Source organism: Phialemonium atrogriseum (assembly GCF_030411735.1).
Source record: "Phialemonium atrogriseum strain 8032-3 unplaced genomic scaffold QBC33scaffold_7, whole genome shotgun sequence".
NCBI lineage: Eukaryota > Fungi > Ascomycota > Sordariomycetes > Cephalothecales > Cephalothecaceae > Phialemonium > Phialemonium atrogriseum.
In genome coordinates, this window is record NW_026848144.1 from 989,219 (window position 1) to 1,005,925 (window position 16,707).

The following is a 16,707-nucleotide window of genomic DNA, read 5'->3' on the forward strand; positions in this document are numbered from 1 at the left end:
CCTTACTCCGGAACGGAAGAACAATTTCCCCATATTTTGCCCCGCTAGATGGAAGTACCTAGGTACCTGTGGATCTCCTAGCTCCAAGCGCGGGACGCCTGTAGAAGCTTGAACTCGCGTCTGAAGTCCTCAACAGCGACCAAAAACTCGCATAGCTGCCTTGTCTCTAGAGCTGCCGCCAGCCCTCCAACGTTCCACATCACTCCCCAGCCTCGCATATATGCGGCACAGCATCAGTTGCAGCTCTCCCACGATGCGCTGAGGTTTTCATCGCCGACCATGTCCGAACCTGGCACGCTGGAGTCGCTCGAGGCTCTACATAAGGAGCTCCTCCCGGCCTCCGAATACCGCTTTGAAAATGTCCAGTTCCTTGAGCGGTCCCTGCTTGCGCATGCCGATGCTTTTAGAAAACTTCTTGATAAGCCCGCGAGAGACTCGAAACACCGGGCTGCCGTACAATCAGGTGTGTGGCCTTCTCAGCTCACTCCATCGCCCGCCGAACAGATGCTAACCAGACGCGGCGCGGCTCAGGGAAGATAACTGTGGCAGATGAGGAGTACTCGATCAACCAAGACTTTGTGGACAGCACATTGAAGGTCGCGGATGAGGTGGACCTAGACGAAATCGAGACTGCCAAACTCCTCCTCGAAGCACAGGGAACCACGGAACTCCTCGGCCATTCGTTGTTCGAGCGCGGCATCATACGGTTCCACCAGCAACGAAAGTACCTGCTGGATTGCATGCGACTGTGCATCCAACTGGCAAATGACGTCGAGCTCGAACCCGAAGTCCAAGACTTCTTTGGAGTCTTCGTCACAGAGAACATCTATGGCGCTGCGGTTCCTGGCGGCCAGGCACCCAGCGCGGAAAAGAAGATCGTTCCGAGATGCATGGCGGCTCTGCAAGACATTAGGGTATGGCTGCAGAGGATCACGGAGAAGGTGGCCACAACAAATCTCATGTATCAAACCCAGCCAGCCGTCCCCCCCGAGTTCCAAGAAGCAATCGAATTCTCCCGCGTTAGTCTTGTTCAACAGCACGAACTGCTAGCCGTGATAATGTGCTCTGCGATAGAAAAACACGAGGCCGGCGTAAAGGACTTCGAGGGCTTCTTCGAGGGGGTCAAGAGGATTGACAGATATGACCATTTACTCGGTAAGCAAGCTCGGCGCAAAGAAGTGGAGGTATCCAGTCAAGAGATGGGCTAATGAGTAACAACCCAGTCCATCTATTTCCCGCCCTTGGCACCTTTATCAGTGTGTTTGGGTCGACAGAGGGCGTTGGCGATCTCGGACAGGCTCGCACGCTGAACAAGCTCATCTGCAAGGATGATGGATCCTGGTCGCTCGTATACCTCGGTGCAGCCGTACGAGCTTGGTGGATTGCCGAGTACAGTGGATGGTACCTCGACGACCCGATCGGCTCCCCTGTGCAAGGGGTTGACCTGGACGAGGAGGACATGGAACGATCAAAGCAATTCATGGAATCCCTGAAGTACGGGGCATTCGATTTTATGCTTTCCGTCGCTGCTGATTGCAAAGCCCCTGACTGGCAAGATCCTGCCCGCTCCGGCATGCGACAATGGCTGCAGCGCAAGTCACCCCCTCTGGCATCGGATCCTGTTCCATTCTCCGAGTTCTTCCAGAAAAGACTCATGGTCCAGCTCGAAGTCTTCATCGACGCGTTCATATCGAATCTTCCGGACGTCTTGCGGAAACTGCGGGTGGAAGAGGATGAACAGCGGCAGCTTAGCCAAACCCACGAACAGGACTTGGATTTGGAGAGGTTCCTCATCATTATTGCCTACTCGTACGAGGGCAGGCCGGATTCTGCCGATGCCTTCTGGTCTGATCCCGACAGCAATCTAGCAGGATTCTTGCACTGGGCATCCAGGAGAGCCTCCACACCCCTCGTGAGCGCCTTCTGTGACATGCTCCAGGCTCTCTCAGATGACGAGGAGTGTGCAACTGCAGCGCACGAGTTCCTTCTGGATGAGGGCCATCACTCGTCGGGGAAGATGAGACGCACTCAGTCTCTCACCTGGGGTCAGATCTTCAAGGAGCTGGTCTTTTTCACGAACAAAATCCGCGAGCGTCCAAGTCCTACGCAGTCCAACGTTTATCGTGGAGGGAAGCCTACCAGCGAACAGGCAGAGACAGAGCCCGAGTCGGCCATGATGCTCGAGTGCTATCTGCGGCTGATGACGAAGCTCTCGGCAAAGAGCGAAACTGCGAGGCAGATGTTGTTGCGCGACCCTAATTTCAACCTGGTCGAGGTCCTGTACCAGCTTGCCAGCAGCACGATACCTGCCCGCCTCAGGGCCTGCGTGTTCTACACGCTCCAGGCCTTGCTTGCTCGTATGACCCCGGAGGAGGGCCAGATCATGTGGCGGTGTGTTGATTCCTGGATAACCGGAGGCTATGCCGTGCAGCCGAGCGCTCACAAGAGCAGCAACCTCGGGCTGAACCAGAGCAGCCCTAAGTTGCATATGGAAGCCATCTTCCAGGAGATCGGTGAAGGCTTTGAAGAGCCGAATGCCTTCACTCAGTTGCTGATAACCCTCACCACACCGGTCGAGGGATGCGATCCGCTGAATGACACGCTGCCCTTCCCCGAGGACCTGGGTTCCTCGCTTCGGGCCCCTGGCATCGAGCTGTATGTCGACTACGTGCTCGGACACGTCTTCGGGAATAGGTCCAAAGACATACAGGATACGGCCCAGCTTAGAACGCTGCGGCTCAGTTGTCTGGATTTTGCCCTGAATTGCCTGTTGACGTTCAACGAGGACTTGATCATCATCGGCAACGAGAGCAATATCGCCATTGACACAGCAATATCGACCACCGATCTGGCCACATATGTCCGCCTTCATCCCTTCGGCCGTGTCATGGAATGGATGTTCAACGATAAGGTCATGGAAGCCCTCTTCAGCACAATCCACCAGAACCCGGCCGAAGTAGGGAAGTCGGCCCCGGACTCTACGCTCATACTCGGAATCCTTCGAAGCGTGGAAGTTATAACTAGAGTCCTCGAGCTGCAAACCACATACCTCGATCTTGTGCGGCCCATCATCAAGCTACAGGCCGGGCAAGAACGGCAGCCCGTTGCTAACGCGGCCTATGCCTCCTTCGAGGATGCCTTGATGAATCACCTGGGACTCGTGGTTGACTTGGGCCGGTTTTGCGGCATTGGCTATCCGTCCCTGACTCTTGCCTGCTTGAAGCTACTGGAGAAGATCTTAACATCCCCGAAGATCATCGCCGCTTGGAATCCCGAGTCTCGGCGGCATGGCCATCGAAATAAAGCTATCATAGCTCTCGAATCCGAAGGCGTAGCAGAGGCCATGGCGCATTCTCTTTCGTCCGAGCTGGGGATGACGATTGACTTTGTCCGCGGAGCGGACACGCCGAACTACATGGTAAAGATTTTCATCCTCGACTTCCTCTATGAATGTCTCAAAGCCAGCCCCGATCAGCCTTTCATCGTGCATCTTCTCGGCTTTCAAGGCGGAGCCAGTGGACTCACCGTCGACCCCGAGAGTGCGTTTGGCTTACAAGAATCCTTATTCCACGTTCTTGTCAACCTGGTGATCGAAGTGCCCTACTTGGAAAATGAAGAAGACGGAATCCGGGGTTGGTTGGTTGCGCTAAAGTCAAAAGCGTTACGCATCCTCCAGATTCTATGGAATTCCCCCCTTTCCTCGGCCATTGTTATGGACGAGCTGAGGCCGCTCAAGTTTCCTTTCCATCTGCTCCTCGGCAAGGTTTTGATACAGCCACATCTGAGATGGGACGGCCAGGAGTCGGGCAGTGCCGCGTTTCTCCTCGCCGACTCCTCCCTGGCCTATCTCGACTTCCTCTCGATAAGAACAATGGCCTTTGAATACATAGGCATGGAACTATGTAGCGTATCTCAGAGCCGAATGCCCACCTTCAAGCGGGAGCTCTTGGGTGCCCTTCTCGCCGGACAGGTCAAGGGAGACGAAAACGAACCCATTGGAACGCCTAACGCGTTCGATTTATACGACTTCATGGACATGGACGGCCAATGGGAAATCCCGCCGCCCGAATTCACCTATCTCAAAGATCTTGACCTGAGGGCTTGCGTGGAAGAGTCGGATCACATTGTGCTATACGATATCGCCAAAGTTCGAGAGGTCCTACTGCTGAAGCAGAATGAGTCGAGGAACGCCGGCCTGGTGGTCTCCGAAAGCGACCTGGCGGCTATGGAAAAGGAAGAAGCTTTGCTATTGGAGTATCTCGTATACTCTAATCGTGTCAAGGTAATCGCCGCTCGAAGGCGGAAGGCCCTCCAGGCCTGGACAAGGCTGGTATTGGTCATGGTTGAGACGAATGACTTCAAGGGCACAGACAAGGCCTCGTTTCTTCAGCAAGCCCTCCAAACCATCCTGCCGAGTCTAGACACTTTGAGCGCGGACGGCCATCCAGAAGCACTCGAGTTGGCGAAGCTTGCCAATGTCCTTCTCTTCAAGACTGACTTCTCTCTCGAGGGCGGGCCCTCTAGCCCCGACAAGGGGGCCCTAGCCAAAGGCACACCTATCAGCGACAAGTTGTTCCAGTTGTTCCAGATATGCCTGAGCGCCATTGGAAGGTGGGCAGGCGATGCCGAACTGAGGTTGGTATACTACAGCATCTGCTACCGATATCTCACGGGGGTCGTCAACCGCGGCGAGGCCTTCCGTCCGGACCGGCAGAAGGCGATGAAGGCGATCCAGGTCTACGGCGAGAAGCTCCTCAATGTCATTTGCGACGATGCGTTCGGCGGCGACACGGGCTGCCAAACAGCAGCCATGATTCTGCTGGGGGCACTGGTGAATCTAGAGAGGAGCGAGGACGGTACGGGTGTTGTCGAGACGCTGAACCGGCTGAACTTTATTGGAATCCTGGTCGACAGCCTCAAAACGCTCCTCCACGAGTGGCTGGAGATAATCAAGACAGGCAACACCCCGGCAGAGCACTACACCAACGCCAAGCTGTCGCTCCTCCTGCAGCTCTGCCAGAGCCGGCCGGGGGCCAAGCACGTGCTGCACGCCAACCTTTTCCGCGCCGTCGAGCTGTCGCGCCTGTTCGCCGTCGACCCGGAGCTGGAGATGGACCCAGCCGACGCGGCCGCGCTGGGGCGGCACTACGGCCTCCTCGTCCGCGTCGCCCGCGTCGTCGCCGCCGCCGTCCTCGGCAGGGGCAGCCACAGCGTGCCGCAGGGCCGCCGCTTCCTCACCCAGCACAGGCCCCTGGTCGTGCACACCCTCAAGCGCAGCGCGGGGATAGGGACCCCGCAGCCGCCGCCCAACTCCACCGCCACCACCGCCACCACCGCCGCCGCTGCCCAGGTGCGAGCCGAGCTGGAGGATCGCACTGAGGAGCTTGCGGAGGCATTTATGGCTCTCATCACCGCGACTGGGTTCTTGGAGGTGAGTTTTTTTTGGTTTTATTTTTTCCCCCTCCCTTCCTTCCCCTTCCCCTCACTTTCCTTTCTCCCCTCTCCCTCCTTTTTCATTACCCCCCTGTCACTTCTTGACCCATATATCTGGACCTGAGGCCGAGTCTAACCTGCGACTCGGCGTGTAGTTCGAATTAGAACAGACACCCTCCGAGAAGCCGAGGGGAACGCCGACTCTGTTCCACTGAAGGGGTATCACGGAGAGACTGGAACAAAAAGGGTATTTTTCTCGAGCAGGCCGACGATGCTCATGTCTTGTTGCGGAGGGTGCTGAGTGAGGAGTTTCTGGCGCACCCATCCTGGCTCAGGGGGAGTGGTGGGATAGACTTCATGTGTGATTTTTGCTCTATCCAGAGGCGGAGCAAAGAAGCAAATCAAATCAAGGGATAAAATAAAAGAAGGTCATTCACGGGACATCGAGGTAATTCAGAAACCATGTTCTTCAGATTTCTAATTGGGTTGGTCCAGACCCAGAAAGGGGAACCATTCGCCTAACTGCCAAATCTATGCTATGCCCCTTTTCCCACCAGGGACGACACAATGCAAACGCCAGTCAAATGCCAAAGTCCACCTCGTTACGCATGCATGCAATGGGGGTATCTAACTTGAAGGGAAACCTCTTATGGGGCCATCCCAAAAGCCTGCCGTCCCATCCAATACCCAGAGGGGGGAAATCCCCCAAAAACGAAATTAGCTCGAGACCATGTTTTGAAATAAAGCCCCGCGCTATGGGCAATGTTTCTCTCACTCCTCCTCCCTTTCCGTCAGCGTCCCCCCCACCCAGACCCAGCTGTCCGGATCCGTAGGCGACAACGTTTCTCCCTGAATATTGTTGGAGAGTTGGAAATGGAATCTCATCGGCCAACAGATATGGCCGGGTCCAAAGGGAAGCTAAAGCCCGGGAGGGCTCTAGGTTTGAAGACGGGGGTGTCAGCGAGCAGCAGGGCGCTTGCCGCTCCTCTTTGCCGTCATCAGCTTCAGCTCGAGTGGCCAGAATCCCTTTGCCCTAGTCGAGAACTTCCCAGATACAGGCCGTGCGTCGAGCTTTTGCCGACATATGGGGCATATCTTCTTCGTCAAATCGATGTGGAGCGAAGAATGCAGGCATTCGGAGCAGAAGAGGTGCCCTGGATGAGAGTGTTAGCTAAGGCCTGTGTGTTTCTCCAACCCCTCGGGCCATGATTGCAGGAAGTGTAGTGGGATTGAATGTATATTGAGTGCACTAACCACAATGAGTGACCGTCAAGCCCGTGGCATCGTCCATGCAAATCACACACTGGAAAGTGCCGAGTTTAATGCTATGACGGTCCACCTCGGGTTCGCTCTTTTCCCTGGGGCGTTCGTCTGCGTCCTCCAAGTTGATAATGTCCTCCTCATCCCGGTCGAAGAACAAGTCGTCGTCAAATTCGCTCTCGAGCTTGGCGGCGCTGGCTCGAGGTCGCTTGGCCTGCCGCTGCCCGCCTTCTTCGGGCGCTCGAGCAGTCCCCCCGGGGGAGCGCCTTCTCTTTGGGGCTGGATCACTTGTGGAGGGGCTCGCGACTTCGATCACATCAGAGGAGCGCCTCTTGCGCTCTCGTGTGGTCGGCATAGTGGTTGGTTCCCGGTGACGAGAGATATCGGGGATTATCGAGCTTCCAGATGGCCCAGGCGAAGACTCAGCCGACGTGGAAAAATATTGCTCCGAGTGGGGGCTCTGCGGCGGGATTGAAGGTGAGGAGAAAGTGCCGTCCACAAGGGCTTGAAAGTAGTCGCTCTCTGGATCTCTCGGTGGCGCGATGCCAGCCTCTGTTAGGAAGATAAAGTCCCAAGTGGGCCGGTTGAGTAAATTGTCACCTTGGCTTGAGCGAGGCCCGTTTGGTGTGGTTGGCAGGGTAGGTAGGGTCTGAAAAGTTGAAGGTCGACTGTTGTCTCTCCGGGTGTCTAGGCTTGGAGATGGACGGGAGGACAGTGGAGTCGCACTTGGTGGGTCGTAGTGGAGGCGACTCGACGGATCCGGAAGCGGATATTGGCCTCTTCCGGTAGACGGGACGCCGGGGCGAGTGTGTAACGAGGAAAGTGGCGGCGAGTTGAGAGGCAAGCGCTGCGGAGGCCGAGAAAGGTGCGGAGCTCGAGGCAATAACGGCTGCTGGAGTATTGATCTATCGCGTCGCTGTGGCGGCGTTGGCAACGGCGGCAGAGGTGGGTATATACCAAAGACGTATGGGGGATCGAGCTCTGCCTTCAAGACGCCGCTTGTTAGGGAAATTCCATATGTACAGTACAAAGCCAGCAAGCTAGGGGGTTTTACCATCAAATAGGATATTGTCTAAGATGCTGGCAAAGAACCCATATTCTGCCATTGTCTTCCACAGCAGCCGCCTGCACAAAGTGCACAAAGCAGGCAAGTGAGGAAGTTAACGCCGGGAGTCTGTGGCGAATTGCTTTCTGGCCAATCTCGACCTGATGGAGATGTGGTCATGTGATCCCTCGCCACTTTTTGTTTGACGACAACACCAGTCACCTGATTGGATGGATGCATACCAGCTCGCTGCCAGCTGCCACGGATTGTGCAAACGCACCCCCCCTGTTTTCAACTTGCTCAGGACTTAATCCGACTTCTTGCGACAGATACAAGTAAATACTATACCAGCTCGTCTTACAACCAGAGCTAATAGACAGACGTTAGCCAAATGTAGGGAAGCTTCGGCATAACCAATCGCCAAACATGAACTACGAACTGTCGTCATCTCATCCCTCGAAATGCTTAGCCTGATTCATGGTCCTGGCGGAAGACCACCATCCACCACGATCTTAAGCTCCGTGCGACTCGCAAGACAACACCGGGTCGCCCGGCACTCGTTGCGACCATGGTTGGCGCCTGTTCGTGTCAGATGGCAGTCTACAGTCGCCGGCCAACCAGCCGCCTCCTCCGAGCATGATCGCACCACCGGCCTTGGGGTCCCCTCAGAAGCACGGTATAACGAGATTGGTGTCCAGCAGCTCAGCTCACACCTGTATTCCCAGCTCTTCCCTCGCGGCAATAACTCCCCACCAGCACCGGAACTCGTCGAGCTGGCCCGCGATCACCTGCGACGCCATGATCTGCTTGGGAAGACCGACGACACCTCTGCACCTGTCGCATTCGATCTGCCTCCCCTCGTCGGCGAGACCTTGGACGAGCACTTCTACAAACTAGGCGTCGATTCCTCGGAGCCAGTCCTGACGTACGCAAAACAGTTTGCGCGTGCAAACGCGCCGCCGAAGCCGCGGAAATGGGTGCGCCGGAGCGGTTGGACCAAATACTACCCGGATGGGAGAACAGAGGCTCTTGAGGCACCAGACACCAACATGCTCACCTTCGACACCGAGGTTATGTGGAAGGAGCATCCATTTGCGGTCATGGCATGCGCCGCCGGCCCCGATGCCTGGTATGCCTGGCTCTCGCCGTGGCTGTTGGGGGAGACGGAAAACGAGCGGCAGCTGATCCCCCTCGGGGATCCCACACAAGACAGGGTAATTGTCGGACATAATGTCGGCTACGATCGTGCTAGGATCCTGGAGGAGTATGACGTCAAACAGACGAGGAATTCCTTCCTGGACACCATGTCCCTCCACGTTGCGGTGAATGGAATGTGCTCCCAACAGCGGCCGACGTGGATGAAGCACAAGAAGAACCGAGAGCTGCGGGACAAGATCGCCAAGGAGACGACCAGCGTCGAGTTGACCGAGCTCCTCAACAACAGCCCTCTCAGTCATGAAGAAGAGGAGCTGTGGGTGGAGAGGAGCTCAATCAACTCGTTGAGGGATGTCGCAAAATTCCACCTCAACGTCACAATTGACAAGGAAATTCGGAATGCATTTGGCGACCTGGACAGGGAGGGCGTGCTCGGGAAACTGGACGAGCTCCTGGACTACTGCGCCGCCGACGTGGCCATCACCCATCGGATATACCAGATTATCTTCCCAAATTTCCTCGAGGTCTGCCCTCATCCCGTCAGCTTTGCCGCCCTTCGGCACCTCTCGTCCGTGATCTTGCCGGTCGACAGGTCTTGGGACTCGTATATTGCCAACGCCGAGGCGACCTATCACAGACTCTCTGACGGGGTGCAGAGCCGGTTGGTGTCGTTGACGGAGAAGGCCTTGGAAATCAAGGCCGATCAGGACAAGTGGAGTAATGACCCCTGGATGATGCAGCTAGACTGGAGCGGCCAAGAGATCAAGATGGTGAAAGGCAAGAAGAAAGGGGACCCGCCACGGCCTGCGGCGAGGCAGAAGAAACCAGGCATGCCGCAATGGTACAGAGACCTGTTCCCAAAGAACGATGCGCCAATCAACGTTTCAGTCCGAACGAGAATAGCACCTCTGCTACTCAGGTTGTCCTGGGATGGCCATCCGCTCTTCTGGTCGGACAAATATGGCTGGACATTCCGTGTTCCCCTGGCCCAGGCCTCAAAGTACACAGAGCGGCAGATGGTCAAGTGCGACTTCAACGAAGAGACTGTCGTAGCTCTCAAGGAAGATCGAGCCCATGCCTACTACAAGCTCCCACACAAGGACGGCCCGACTGCTCGTTGCGCTAATCCGATGGCTAAGGGCTACCTCGCCTACTTCGAGAGCGGGGTTCTTTCCTCAGAGTACCCGTACGCGAAGGAGGCTCTCGAAATGAATGCCTCGTGCTCTTACTGGATCAGTGCCCGGCACAGAATCACGTCGCAGCTCGTCGTCTACGAGGATGACCTCAATCGCGGCACAGCGGCGCCGGAAACCAAGCAGCCGGGTGACGGCGACTCGCCAACCAAAGGCTTCATCCTCCCGCAAGTCATCCCGATGGGCACAATCACGCGTCGTGCCGTCGAAAACACGTGGCTCACGGCATCCAATGCCAAAAAGAACCGCGTTGGCTCGGAGCTTAAGGCCATGGTGAAAGCACCTCCGGGATACGTCTTCGTCGGGGCCGACGTCGACTCCGAGGAGCTCTGGATTGCCTCCGTCGTCGGGGATTCCACGTTCAAGATGCATGGCGGCAACGCCATCGGCTTCATGACCCTTGAGGGCACGAAGGCGGCCGGAACGGACCTGCACAGCCGGACGGCGTCGATCCTGGGCATCACGCGAAACGACGCCAAGGTGTTCAACTACGGGAGGATCTACGGCGCCGGGCTGAGGTTTGCCGCGCAGCTTCTGAGGCAGTTCAACCCCAGCTTGAGCGAGCGGCAGACGCTCGAAATCGCGTCGAAGCTCTACTCCACTACCAAGGGGACGAAGACGAACAGGAGGGCGCTCCACAAGCGGCCGTTCTGGCGCGGAGGCACCGAGAGCTTCGTCTTCAACAAGCTCGAAATGTTCGCCGAGCAGGAGCGGCCGCGCACCCCCGTCCTCGGCGCGGGCATCACCGAGGCGCTGATGGGCCGCTTCATCAGCAAGGGCGGCTACCTCACGTCGCGCATCAACTGGGCGATCCAGTCCAGCGGCGTCGACTACCTGCACCTGCTCATCGTCAGCATGGACTACCTGACGCGGCGCTTCAACATCACAGCCAGGCTGGCCATCACGGTGCACGACGAGATCCGCTACCTCGTCCGGGAGGAGGACAAGTACCGCGCCGCCATGGCCCTGCAGGTGGCCAACGTCTGGACGCGCGCCATGTTCGCCCAGCAGGTCGGCATCGACGACCTCCCCCAGAGCTGCGCCTTCTTCTCGGCCGTCGACATCGACCCGGTCCTGCGCAAGGAGGTCGACATGGACTGCGTCACGCCCAGCAACCCTGTCCCGATCCCGCCGGGCGAGAGCCTCGACATCACCGCCCTGCTGGCCATGGGCGCCGCCCAGGCGGGTCTCGACCCGGCCATCGTCCCTGACCCGGCGGCCCGCGCGCCCCGCCCCGAGGACGTCGAGTACCGGCCCCGCACCCCCGTCATGCAGCAGCTGCGCGAGTCCTCGGGCGCCACGCCGGAGAACGACGCGAGGTTCATCAGGGCGCAGATCACGGCCGACGAGCGCGAGCTCCGCGACATCCTCAAGGAGACCAGGAAGCCCGCCCCATCGTCCCCTGCCGGGTCGACGACGACCGCCGCGGCGGCGGCGGCCAGGCGGCTCAAGGGCGGCGCGGCGGCCGTCCTGCCGTACCACTCGCAGGCGCGCCTGATGCCGACGGAGCGCGAGCCCATGTCCGTCACCGAGGCCCTCGGGGCCGCCCGCCCGCCCAGGGGGTCCAACGCCGGCGCGAAGTGGTCGTGGGATAAGTACGGGTCCAGGGCGGGCAGCCGGACCGGCACGGGGACGGGGACGGGGACGGCTCCCTCGAGGCTGTGATGTTGGGTCCTCGACCTTGTGATTTGGGGCGGGGTTTGCATCACTCCCATCTTGAGGACTGTATTGTACGACTGATCGTCTTTCTCCTTTGTATACCTTGACGGGGGGGTGTGGGTCGGTGAATGTGCAAAAAAAAAAAATGACACTCCGTCCATTCAGGGGCGAGGAGATGTTGAATTAATTACCTGTACATATCTGCTCTTCTTCTGTAACAACATATGGGGGTATGATATGGGAGGCGGACTCTGGCTGGCTGGTGTTCTTTTAAGGCTATATGTCGGGTCGGATATTCTGAGTGTTCATATCGTGTACATCACCCAGGAGCCTGTAGAGGTCGGGTGGCAGGGTCCTCACAGTCCAGTTCGGTGTATGTCTACATATATAATGGACCATCGTAATTCTGTTGTAATTTCCGAACCGGTCAATTGGATGTCGCCTGTTCACATTATTCCCAAGAACCAACTGCCAGGTATGCTGGGATGCCCTGGTTAATCGACCTCAGTCAAGGCCACTTTCATTCCCATGCTCATGGTTCATGGAGCTGGAGCTGCTTTAAATAGCAGAATCAGCCAACATGCCACAGGCTATGGATGGGAGTGTATGAGAATCGGCCGAGTCTTCTATTAGGTACTGTCTATCTATTCGGTTTTTTTTGGTTGCCAAGGTATAGGTCTGGATAATTAGTTGTGATGATGCATCCCTCTTCTCCACAGCCAACCCAGTCAAAGTCTATTCGTGGTGTTTTTAGCCCGATTTCTTTCTCGGATTCTTGCTCCTCGTTGCTTCTACAGTTCCAAGTCTGTCCCATTTCCTGTCTCCTTTTTTTAATTGGAAAATAAACCAATACAACATGCGCCCGCCAGTACCAAAATCCACCCCGCTGATGTGGCGAGTCCTCCAAACCACGCCAACTTAGAGCTTCGGATCGAAGTCTTCGTACTCGGTAAGGTCCTTTGCCGGCTGGGCTCCGGCGCTCGCAACCAATCCGGCCTTGAAGCTGCGAACGTCCTCGACGATTAACGGAGTAGTACCATTCGAGGATGGAGGCGCCTGCTCCCCGGTGCCTTCAATCTCACTAGCCTTGCTGGCCTGCGTATGCAACTTCTTCCAGGTTTCAACAGCCGCATCAATCTTGTTTTCGGCCACCTTCAGGTCGTGGAGAAGATAGTTCTTCAGGCCGTCGATCTCCTTGGCCTCATCGTGACCTGCGGCGCTCAACCGGGCCTGTAGATCCGTCGCCGCCTGTGCCGATGCTTCCGAGTCCAACTCGAGCGTCTTCACCAGCTCGGAGATCTGCTTGGTTGAGACATCACTCTTCGCCTGCGCCACCAGATAGACGGCCAGCTTGGCGCGGACGGCGGAGCTGGGGTGGATGTATTGCTTGAAGAACTCGATCATATCGGCCTTCGTTAGCGGCTTGATATGAGCCGCATCTTGTTGCGCTATCAAAGTGTATTAGCAAATGCAAGGTGGAACAGGGAGGAGACTCTGGAACTTACCCGACTCGAAGTCGTAATACTCGCTATGAATCTGGTTCCAATGCCTGTTAGTCTCCTGGTCCAGGTACTTGGGCTTCTCTAGCCGCTTGACGATCAAGCTGCGCTTTTGGTTCTCAAAGTCGCTCTCCTCCATCTTGTCCAGTGTCTCGGCGAAGGACGTAAGGAATGATTCGATCCGGCAATCCAGATACTCGGCAGTCTTCTCGCTCTGGATGATGAACCTGAAGCCATACGTCGTGGACCCGGCTCGGACGCCTGAGAATACAACGTACCCGAGCTGCTCCTTGGTCCGCAACTGGTCAAATGCTGGTTCGTGTAGAACTTGGTCCAAAAGAAGCGTCTTCGCGCGCACATTGCGGTCCGACTTATCGCCAATATAGAGCCAATATTCGATGCAGTGGTTGACGTTCTCGGGGTCCTTGAGCGTCTTTCTCCACAGGTAGTTGGACGCCGGCGGGAAAAGAAGCGAGCGCTGGATTGGCCACTGGGTTCGGGGCAGAGCCCGGGGTTTGAGGGTAGACTCGATCATGTCCGTAAGCTTCAGTGCGTCTTCTTTGTATAGGTTCCCGTGGACGTAAACCTCCATATGCATCTGCGACAGCAACTCCTTACTAAAATGCCTAACAGCCTCGACCTTGATATCGGGCAGCTCAGCCACCAACTCCTCGACGACGTGGTCGTGTTCCGATGTCAGCCAGGTGGTGTAATCGCCGATTTGTGTGAAGGGTTGCTGAAGCTCCCAGTTGCTGTATGACCGGCTCAGGCGCTCCTTGATAATATCAAACCGATCATCGCGGATATCGAGATCGCGCATAGTAATCAGCACCTGTTCGAGGAGGACGGGCAGCTTGTCATTGTACCCCGAGACCTCGATGAACAGGCCGCGAGAGTCGAGCGCCACGGTATACTGCAAGCCAGCGAGTTCTGCGTCGTACGAGTACTCCTCGAGCGCATCCCTGACCAAGTCGGTAAAGAGCCTGGCCTTGACCGAGTTCTCCGCCGAGGCGAAGATGATTGGGCTCTTGCAGCTCACGATCAGGTTTGCTTTGGGGACCCAGAACGTATCGTCCTTCTTATACCATGTTCGGGCCAGGCCATCGTTGCGGATCATCCGGGGCGCCAGAGTCGGTTCCTTCACCTCCTTCTTTTCGACTTCGAGTTGGGTCGGGATGAACTGGTTCCTGTGTGGCAAGTGGAGCTTGGGGATGCGCTCCTTTGCGGGCAGGCTTGCGGCTTTCCTAACCTCGTCCACAAAATCGGCTGGGAAATTTGCGTAAGTGTGCTCGGTGCCATACCACTTCTCCTTCCGGTCCCATTTCCCAGGGAAATCCCGCGAAACAATGGTCATGCGGAAGTTGTCTGGCCGGAGGCATTCGATGCCGTCGCGGATCAACTTGGAGTCGAATTTGCGCAGCCTGCTACTGCCGCTCAATAGCCACTCGCGCGGCAGAGGCTTTTGCATCACCGAACTGATCTTACTAGTGAATCGGCTTGCTGGCGTCTTCTGTTTGAACTTGAAATCCACCTCGGCCATGCCCTTCTGCTCCTCAAATATCCACTCCTGGGGGGGCGTCTCTCTGAGCAGTGCGACATACTGGAAGAAGACCTTGACGATCTCCCTGTAATTTTTCAAACCCTGTCCAAGACTGGTTAGTTCCAGAAAAAAAGGGAAATACCGTGATCCGGAGCTCTCACCTCTTCTGTCAATCGGATTTGACAGTCGAAAATCCCGGGAGTCCCTGGGCAGACCGGGTACGCACCAGCGCTCAGGCCGTTGGCCCAGCCCTTGGACTTAATGTAGGCCATAATGCTCCCCGGCCCCTCGTGGCCGATCAGATGGCTGATATAACGGCTCGGCTGCGACTCGAAACTGTACTCCTCGTCAAGGAAGGGGAAGTTGAGGTTGAGCTCTCGGGAGTCCATGACAGGCTTTGCAAAGCACTCGATACCAAGTTGTTCCTTGTTGAAAGGCACTTCATCGGTCCAGCGGTTCGGCGTAAGGTCCTTGTCCTTGACATCGGAAAAGAACTCCGAGACCCAAGACTCGAGGACGTCTAGCGGTTCCCTCCCCAAGACGCAAAGCTTCATTCGGTTGGCAGAGTAATGCTTCTCGTAAAACTCGATAAACTTGTCCCGTACGTTCACTCCTTGAACTTCCGGAAGGGTCTTCAAAACTTCAAGATTACCAGTCGAGAAGTGGCAGTAGGGATGCTTTGGGTTTGACAGAGACTTTTCAAGCTGATGCAACCGCCACTGATCGCTTTGGAGATTCTTCTTGTTCTCCGAGTCAACGGCGCGAAGCTCACGGTCTAGGGTGCTAGCCAGGAACAGTGGCTCGACGAAGAACTGCGCGAAGCGATCTAGGGCACCATAGAGGGCAGACGGATTCTCAGCCGACGGCTCCTCATCATTCCCAGGCTTTGCTGCTACCTCGAAGTAGTAATTAGTAGATGTCGATCCGGTGTAAGCATTTGAGCTGCCTGAGTGGGCTGAAAGATACTGTGCGTAATCATTTTCCACTGGGTATTTCTTGGTGCCCATGAAGAGCAGCTGGAGTCAAGTGATGTCAGTACATAGTAGTCAAGACAGCTGATGGGGTGTGGAGAAGAATTAAGATTACATACGTGCTCGACAGCGTGGGCCATGCCAGGCATGACTTCCTCGTCGCTGAAGCTCCCTACATTGACATCGATGGCAGCGCTCGCCTTGTCTGTCTCTGGATCATGGACAAGGAGAACCTCAAGCTGATTTTTAAGGCGGATAACTCGGTAAGTCCGGTTGTCCAACGACGGCTTCTCTAGGCGATCTGTCACGCGCTCGACCTTGCGCGTGGCCGCCGGCTCGCGCGTCGGTCTACCCGCCGGGGCGGATGGTTTTGCTTGCGAGGGAGGCATTGTTGATGAGAATTGGCGGCTTCCTTGGGGTGAAGAGGTAGGTGGCTTATTACTAAGTGGGAGGATGAAACTGCCTGTGCCGACGTGAGATATCAAAGACACTGAGCGAGGGCTGACCGGAGGCGAGTGAAACCACGACCAGTGAGGGGCAGCAGCAGTCTTTAGCGGTCGTCCGAAGTGATATAGCGAGCCGCGAGAAGGTGGCCGGGTCTGTGCAGAGTGTGGAGACGCTACCGCGGTGCTAGGCAAGGTTACCAGCGGGTTGGAGTCAGTGTGCAATTCCGATGTGGCAGTTGCGCCTCGAGTCGCACTGCTGCAACCTATCGACCGTCGATGGTACTTCCTGGGGGGCTGGCGGAGGACCCAGGCGCCGTGGCAGTACAGTTCACAAGGGAGAGTGAGACGGCGTAGATGTCGTGGGTGGCGTTGCGGGTGGCGCCAGGCAAGAGCGGAAACAGCGAAGAAGCACTTAGGCTCGTAGCTACTGATGAGTGCCCAGAAGCCAGACCGAGGCGCGAGCATCTACTTATACCCCAGCACTCGACTTTTGGCGGAGCGTTGAG

The 16,707-nt window shown here is 56.6% G+C and overlaps 4 protein-coding genes across 4 annotated transcripts; 2 read left to right on the forward strand and 2 right to left on the reverse strand.

The window, feature by feature from the left end:
* Window positions 1-115: 115 nt before the first annotated feature.
* On the forward strand, window positions 116-5,785 carry QBC33DRAFT_351947 (nucleoporin Nup186/Nup192/Nup205). Its single transcript, XM_060423847.1, has 3 exons — window positions 116-463; window positions 532-1,155; window positions 1,224-5,785. The coding sequence occupies exons 1-3, from the start codon at window positions 280-282 to the stop codon at window positions 5,555-5,557; spliced, it is 5,142 nt and encodes a 1,713-aa protein (XP_060285555.1). The 5' UTR covers window positions 116-279; the 3' UTR covers window positions 5,558-5,785.
* Window positions 5,786-5,893: 108 nt separating this feature from the next.
* On the reverse strand, window positions 5,894-7,859 carry QBC33DRAFT_533045 (E3 ubiquitin-protein ligase complex slx8-rfp subunit slx8). The gene is made up of 3 exons (XM_060427438.1): window positions 7,748-7,859; window positions 6,688-7,678; window positions 5,894-6,587 (listed from the first exon to the last, which is right to left on the reverse strand). The coding sequence occupies exons 1-3, from the start codon at window positions 7,748-7,750 to the stop codon at window positions 6,391-6,393; spliced, it is 1,191 nt and encodes a 396-aa protein (XP_060285556.1). The 5' UTR covers window positions 7,751-7,859; the 3' UTR covers window positions 5,894-6,390.
* Window positions 7,860-8,021: 162 nt separating this feature from the next.
* Window positions 8,022-12,305, forward strand: QBC33DRAFT_351956 (DNA polymerase family A-domain-containing protein). The gene is made up of 2 exons (XM_060423848.1): window positions 8,022-11,333; window positions 11,732-12,305. The coding sequence occupies exons 1-2, from the start codon at window positions 8,200-8,202 to the stop codon at window positions 11,850-11,852; spliced, it is 3,255 nt and encodes a 1,084-aa protein (XP_060285557.1). The 5' UTR covers window positions 8,022-8,199; the 3' UTR covers window positions 11,853-12,305.
* Window positions 12,306-12,663: 358 nt separating this feature from the next.
* On the reverse strand, window positions 12,664-16,144 carry QBC33DRAFT_513559 (Metalloenzyme, LuxS/M16 peptidase-like protein; the record flags this gene model as incomplete). The annotated part of the gene is made up of 4 exons (XM_060425989.1): window positions 12,664-13,193; window positions 13,251-14,886; window positions 14,946-15,800; window positions 15,875-16,144. The coding sequence occupies 4 exons, from the start codon at window positions 16,142-16,144 to the stop codon at window positions 12,664-12,666; spliced, it is 3,291 nt and encodes a 1,096-aa protein (XP_060285558.1).
* Window positions 16,145-16,707: the final 563 nt, after the last annotated feature.